At 48.5% G+C, this 7471-nt stretch overlaps 1 protein-coding gene across 1 annotated transcript; it reads left to right on the top strand.

Moving 5' to 3' along the window:
- The first annotated feature begins 4414 nt into the window (after positions 1-4414).
- On the top strand, positions 4415-6376 carry LOC123407787 (4-hydroxyphenylacetaldehyde oxime monooxygenase-like). Its single transcript, XM_045101004.1, has 3 exons — positions 4415-4849; positions 5017-5594; positions 5698-6376. Exons 1-3 carry the CDS (start codon positions 4498-4500, stop codon positions 6310-6312), a joined length of 1545 nt encoding a protein of 514 aa, XP_044956939.1. The 5' UTR covers positions 4415-4497; the 3' UTR covers positions 6313-6376.
- The last annotated feature ends 1095 nt before the right edge of the window (positions 6377-7471 follow it).

The following is a 7471-nucleotide window of genomic DNA, read 5'->3' as shown; positions in this document are numbered from 1 at the left end:
CATGTACCGCTGACGTTGCTTCTCCCGACCCCAAGCAGGTCAGTCAGTGCGTGGTCTGGTTGTTTACCTGTCAATTGTTGTAGGAGCAAATGAAGCAGATGTGAAGCTAATTTTGAAGCACCATTTTTCTTGACCGAATGGGGCATATGGTGACAGATTTTGATGTTTTGATTTTGATGTTTGCAGGTTTGGTGGGGACGCAAACTGCGAGTATGAGTTGCAACTTGCAAGAGAGGAAGGGACAAGGTGAGGTGAGGGTGCTGGGTTTTGCAGGTTTAGGTAGGAACATCATAGCATGCGTGATACTGGTTTAGATTCAGAGCCTCCATCAGCTTTCTTGCCGTGCTCCTCTTTTTACATTTAGGAGGTGTTTGGTTTGTTAGAGTTAACGTAAATGTAAACGTAATGAAATGACGCTGTTACTGTTAACGTAATCGAAGAAAACACAAACTTGTTTGGTTGCAGTCTGTAACGTCAATCGATTCCTTCCTAGAAAACGTATCTCCTTGGCCGAGAAGGGATGCACCTATGACATGGGCACCAGAAGTGATCTCCCAGCCGTACTACGCCACGCCGGCGGACATTGCTGACGCCGTAGAAATTATGATGGCCGAGCGTGAAGCCTCCGGACTCGAGTCGCGTCAGCTATTCGTGCACGAGGGGCGCGTCGATGATGGCGGGTAGCAGCACGCCCGACGGCGAGCCCTTGTAGATGTGGTTGTCGTACATGAGCAAGAAGCACCTTCCATCGTCAAGTTTGTCGATGGCGATGTCCGCTCAGCTTCCACGAATGACATGCCCTGTCCGGCACAGTCCACCACCAGCTTCCAGCCGGCCTTCTCACACTGCTAGCCGTCGGCGCTGGCGCCGTTGCCGTTGACGGCGACTTGATCTGTCCAGGCCGTTAAGCTTGTGGTGGCGGAAGGGGATGCGAGGAGGCGGAGGCAGAGGGGACCAGGGACTAGGAACAAAGGGCTCAGGGGGCAAAGGGTAAAGTAATGCGTTTACGCTGGGGGTGGGCGGAATCGACCTTAGACAGCGACGGGATTTGATTACGTGCTGTCCTTTTCAAACACAGTTAGGCCTTGTTTGATACTAGTGTTTTTGAAGAGATTGATGGAGATAATCCCCAAGGGATTGGGTGAAACCCCAACCTTCACCTAATCTCTTCAAATCCCCATTTATCCCCAATACACTACGTAGGGGTAGTGTATTGGGTATTGAGAAAAATGCACTATAATTTAGGGATTTGAGGAGAAATGTGGAGATGAAACGTGTCAAATACACTAGAACCAAATGGTGTTATGAGATGTGTGGGGATTGAGGGGTTTGACCGGGATAATTCCTACAAATTCCCTAAAATATACTAATATCAAACAAGGCCTTAATGTTATCAGATACCAGTGTAATTAGATCACGGGCAAGAAACGTTGAACCAAACACCTCCTTAGTGTTACTACCCCTGCAACACGCGAGTAGAAATCATAAGCATTATGCTTGGTTTCACACCAATAGTACTACATCCGTAACTTATACTCGCTCCGTCTTTTTAGTGTTAGAAAGACACATCCGTATCTCCATAAATCTAAGACAAACTTATTTGGGGCAGCTATTTTATAAAAACTTGTAATTTAAATCATGTTGGCTACTGTATTCACGGCTAAAACAAAGTTTGCTACTCCTAACTGTCTACACTGAACCTACACATCCAGACGTCCTAAACTATCTAGGCGACTTGCCATGCTGCCCTCCTGCTGCCACCGTCTCGTAGCAGCCTTCAGCGAACAAGGCAACCAACTCCTAAATTGAACTTGAAACCTCCAAATTTAGCACGAAAAAACCTGTGTCTGGTCACAAGCACGTATACAGACAGACACACATTTTGTAAGCAGATTTCACGGATTCAACATCTATAACACAACAGCTCTATACAAATCGAGTAAATTGGACATTTGTCCCTTAACTCTTTGACATGAAAACGCAATATACGGACTTCAGGAAAAACGACACTTTACAACAGAGTAGTCTTTGCCTCTTCACTTCAGACTTTTGTATACTGAGCACAGGCCACTCCAGATCTAAGGAGAGGCATCGGTATTTCTTCTCATCGAGCATGTCAAAAAGTATAATGGATTAACTACCTAGATTAGGATTTCTAACTCCAGATACATCCCTGCGCCTGGAGGAAATACTCTTGAAGCTCCTCGGCCCTCGCTATGTACCTTACACTTGCAGCATGATTCACGGATTTGATCCCACAATATACGCTCTCAATGCTAGAGCTCAAGACTTTGCCAGATGCTTTTCTGCTTTTACCTTGGTCGGGGTCGGGAGAAGCAACATCATGATACATGGCGTTTACAGCAAAGACAGTAACGTCAAAACCCCTGACGTTTCTATGTGAGGCAGCAGTACAAATAGGTTCCGCGTTTTCATGTGCAGCAGCAACACAAACGGGTTCAGCGTTTCTATATGAAGAACGGTCTCTGGCATTGTCAAAAATGTTAGATCGTCAAATAGTGTCACACAATGTTCATGTTCATTTTATGCTATAGTTTAAGAACAAGGTCAAAACAGTGATTTTGGCCTCGATGCGGGCACCAACGGCAGCGTCCACTCCACTGCCGGACCTCAATCTCCCCGCCCCGTCCATCTGTTTCTCCGACTCCTTCCGCCGCGTCGAAGCTGCCCCACGGCCCACTGTCGCGCCCTGCACCTTGGCCTCTGCATCTCCACCCGCGACGCTCTTCCTGGCCACCACCAAGCGGCGTGACGGAGGGCAACGCCCGCGGCGAACCGGCACCCACTCTTCCTTGCCTAGTGGTCGCTGGTCCTGGCAGCGAGGAGCAGGTGTTCGACGAAATGCCGGGCGATGGAGCGGCAGTTCCGGCGCTGGTTGTGTTGTGTTCGATCAAAGGCCCAAGAATCTTACTGAAGCACTCGACGAATCAAAGCAAAGTCTTGGCCGTTAGTGATTATTTGGGAGACGATGCTCAGCTCAGCTCGACGACGGCATGCTTGACAGGCGGCGCGCATGTACAGCCGGCTGGTTCGAGCTGCAGACATGCATGCATCCAGTGGCACAGGACTGGATCAATGCAAGGGCTTGGCCATTAGTGGGCTGGGAGAAGATGCCCAGCTCAGCTTGGCTTGATGGAATGCCTGACAAAAGGCGTGTATGTACAGCCCGGTAGCCGGTCGCACATGGAGCCTGCCTTGCCGCCATGGAGTGAAGGAGTGCTGGGCTCTTCTTGGTGGCTCGAGAGCATTGCATTCGGTGAAGATGTTCAGTGCTGCAGAGTGCAGACAGGTGTATCCAGTGGCTGTTTTACATGGACTAGTAACAACTGGAGAAATTATTGAATCGGCTGGTCGACACAAGCAAAGTTGGACCAGCACCTCTCCTACAGTCACTGTCCGTCTTCTATCAGTCAGCCAAGTCTGTCGAGAGAGATGATTATAGAAACGGAAAGGGGGGAAGTTTTTTGTTTAGATCAATGCAATTCCAAATTTTATCATCCAGACATGATTTGGAATTCATCGAACAACCAAACAACGGAATTCATATTTAGACCCATCTCAGTTTTCTTGCTGAACTATATTCCAGCCCAATGCAGTACAGAGGTCTCCAATTCATACATCCAAACAGAGCTAAGTTTCAACTCAAGATATATAAGCCTGATTGCCTTTTTTCTCAAAGTTCACAATTTTGTTTTCGAAACCTAGAATGTGGGTTGGGGTGTGCACCATTGTAAACGTGCTATTAAAACTGTTTAGATCTTAGACAGGCTTTCATATGACCCTGGGAACGAAAAACACATGTTTAGATCTTAAAACTTTACAATAGTGAAAGGCTACATGTACCCATTGATGCAGAGGCCGGCTTTTTACCTTCTTTTAAAACTGTGCTCCTCATATTTGCATCTTCGGCCAGCGGTAGGAACTGAGAGGGGCCAGTTGTTGCCGGTGGTGTCAATTAGTACTAGACTTGTATTTTTCTGAGCACTAATTACCGATGATCCAGAGTTTACCCATTTCATATTCCCTCTGTCCCAAAATAAATGTCTTAAGTTTGTACGTACCAGCTCGTGTACAGAGTTATATTAAGCTGAAGACACTTATTTTGGGACGGAGGAAGTAGCTAGCTAGCGAGTGTTCTGTTTGCTCTGAATTATTTCCTTGTGATTTGTCCATACAAAGGATTACCAAATTGAGTAATATTTTTTGCACGTGCTCTGTTTTCTCGAAGTCCAATGCGTGGTACGCCTGATCGAGACTGAAAGAGGGATACCTCAGACAAATTTCTGCGTTGGCTGATGAGCTCCATGGCGATCACGACATGCCAACTCTCCACAGGCACCTCAATCATTCACCCGCACTGCACAGCCCAATCAGTGAAGAGGAGAACTCTCTGGATCTCCTATCTCTCTGTGTGTATATATCCAGCTGCCTAGTGTGCTCCACTGTCTTCTCCAAGAGCTGAAGAGCACAACAACAATGGCGCCTGATCTGAACCCCTCTCCAGAACTCAAGCATGTCCTCCTATGGTCAGTGCCTCTACTCATCATAGCTCCCACGGTAATCTTCTTGTACATGCAAGCCGTTGGCAAGAAGAAGAAGAACACCATCCGTCTTCCTCCGAGTCCACTGAGGCTGCCAATCATAGGGCATCTGCACCTGATGGTGCACGAGCCCCACCGGTCGCTGCAGAGGCTGGCCCGCAGCCTAGGCCCCGTCGTCCACCTGCAGCTTGGCGGCGTCGCGGCCATCGTGGTGTCGTCGCCGGAGGCTGCCAAGGAGGTGCTCAAGACGCATGATGTCCATTGCTGCAGCCGACCCTCTTCACCAGGCAAGTTCTTTCGCACCCCTACTGCTACTGTCTGCAGGCCGGCCGGTTCTTAAAACATTTAGAAAATAAACAACCTCTAAACATCTCCAAGTGCTTGAGAAGTTATATATTGGTAAACTAAGCACGTTATTTCTATCTGAAAATAAGCCAGTAGTATTGAATTCCAGGTGCAAAATTGATCACCTACGGCAACCAAGACATCGCGTTCTCGCCGTACAACGCAAGCTGGCGCGAGAGGCGCAAGCTGTTCGTCTCGGAGCTCGTAAGCAGCAAACGCGTCCAGTCTTTCGCTTACGCACTACAAGCTCAGGTCGGCGAGCTGATCCAATCACTCTCACTACGGTCTCCGCCGAGGGAGCCCGTCAACCTCAACGAGACCCTCTTCACGCTCATCGACGGCTTCATCGGCACGGTGGCGTTCGGGAGCATGAAGGGCGCCAAGCTCATGAAGTACGCCAAGTTCCAGCAGGTGTTCAGCGAGGCCATGGTCGCCCTCTCTGCCTTCTCTGCACAGGACTTCTTCCCGGCATCGCGGATGAGCCGGTGGTTCGATAAGCTCGTGGGGCTGGAGGCGCGATACCAGAGGATATTCCTGGAGCTGGACTCCTACTTCGAAATGGTACTCAGCCAGCATATGGATCCTGGGAGGGTGAAGACTGACAAAGATGACCTTGTGGATGTGTTGATCAGTCTATGGAAGGGGCAAGGGAAGGTCACAAAGGACCACCTCAAGGCTCTTCTAATGGTACTAACTGAACTTGTGCTTCTCTGGAACTAAACTGCACATAGACTTTCCTATATATTTTAAGTGAATCAAGGTTAATGTGGTCATATATGCTGTTGATTAGGATGCATTTATCGGTGGCACGACGACGAGCTCGGTGACATTGTTGTGGGCTATGTCTGAATTGATCAAGAATCCGACGGTGATGAAGAAGGCACAAACAGAGATAAGGAGTTTGGTTGGCGACAAACGGAGACTAGTGCAGGTCGACGACCTCTCTAAACTCAACTACCTGAAAATGATCGTCAAAGAAACACTACGACTGCACCCGCCGGCGCCACTGCTTGTCCCTAGGGAGACCATGGACCATGTGAAGGTCCTTGGGTACGACATCCCGACGAAGACAAGGATCTTCGTGAACGTGTGGGCTATGGGGAGGGACCCTGCCTGCTGGGACAAACCTGAGGAGTTTTACCCGGAGAGGTTTGACGGCGTCGACACTGATTTCTATGGATCGCACTATGAGCTCCTTCCATTTGGCGCCGGGCGGCGGATCTGCCCTGCTATCCCCATGGGCGCCACCATCGTGGAGTTCACGCTTGCTAGCTTGCTGCATTCGTTCGACTGGGAGTTGCCTGACGGCATGACGAAAGAAGACGTGAGCATGGAAGGGACTGGCAGACAGATTTTCTGTAGGAAGACTCCCCTGTATCTTGTTCCATCTTTTTATACTGGCTAAGGCATGAATTTATACTGTGAAACTACAATTTACATCTTCGAATGGAGATATCAGTATTTTGCTCTCTTCCCGTTAGTATTTACAGTACATTAGAGTATGAAAAAAAACCGAAGTTGTGGCATGCATGTTTTCAGTTTTCACGAGTGAAAATACTCTCTTTATGACTTAATAATCTGCTAAATTACTTTGTCAACTCTAGCACATATGTAAAATCTTGATATAAAGTTTAAACGATAAAACATCTCCAACTTGTTTGTTTGCAATAATGTGCTTTGGCTTTCTAGTACAGCTTGTAATAGTCTATTGTTGCACATGTTGCTGATGCATGCTTCTTCAATACTGCAATTGGGTTCAACGCTTCCACCATAATTTATATGGTAATAGAGGCTCTTCTTCATTTATAGAAGATCGCATCTAGCTACCCCCTCGGACGAGACAATGACCACCGCCACTTCCGCCATCAACAGCACCTTGAGCACCCTTGCCACCACCTCTCCATCCATCTTCGCCTCCTCCTCCACCGGTACCACCTCTGCCTTTCTCGGACCGCCGCCACAAGAGAAGCTTGCGACATGAAACTTCCTCCTATGAAAGGCCATTATGCTGCCCCAAATCAAGGGCGCACATATGGCACACCATCTCGAGGAGAGCAGCCCGGCACCTCCGGCCACTCTCACCATCACCAAGGACGAGAAAGATGAGCAAATTGCAAACTTTGCCCGATCCCTCTGGTATGCATAGCAAGAACAACTTCAAGGTTATCTGATGGGTTCTCTTTCATGCGAAATCCTTGCTGAGGTCGTGACACTACAGACGCCGGCCATGGTGTGGAAGGCCATCCATGCCATGTTTGCTGCCCAGAGCCAAGCCTAAGCCATCAATACCCTGATCGAGCTCACCAATTTGCAAAAAGGTACTCTCATCATGACCTAATACCTTGGCAAAATCAAAATCCTCATAGATGAAGTAGCCTGCACCGGCGTTGCGCTCTCGGATGAGGAGATCACCTCCAAGCACTATTGGGATCGAATATTCGTGTTGATCATGTGGATTCAAATGTGCAGTTATTTCGTCGTTGTGAGGGTCTGTTGTTCAATGACATCCCCGTGTGTTTGGCGATCACCCAGCGTTCGTGGGTGGGACAACCTCTAGGGATCGA

The sequence above is a fragment of the Hordeum vulgare genome, chromosome 7H (genome assembly GCF_904849725.1).
Source record: "Hordeum vulgare subsp. vulgare chromosome 7H, MorexV3_pseudomolecules_assembly, whole genome shotgun sequence".
Lineage (NCBI taxonomy): Eukaryota > Viridiplantae > Streptophyta > Magnoliopsida > Poales > Poaceae > Hordeum > Hordeum vulgare.
Note: the sequence above shows the minus strand (reverse complement) of the source record. Positions and strands in the feature narration are given on the sequence as shown.

What these genes read in the sequence shown, in the direction of transcription:
- LOC123407787 (XM_045101004.1), top strand. Translation starts at nt 4,498, where the DNA reads ATGGCGCCTGATCTGAACCCCTCTCCAGAACTCAAGCATGTCCTCCTA. An exon ending in CAGCCGACCCTCTTCACCAG is followed by an intron (nt 4,850 to 5,016) that starts GCAAGTTCTTTC and finishes ATTGAATTCCAG; the next exon opens with GTGCAAAATTGATCACCTAC. An exon ending in ACCTCAAGGCTCTTCTAATG is followed by an intron (nt 5,595 to 5,697) that starts GTACTAACTGAA and finishes GCTGTTGATTAG; the next exon opens with GATGCATTTATCGGTGGCAC.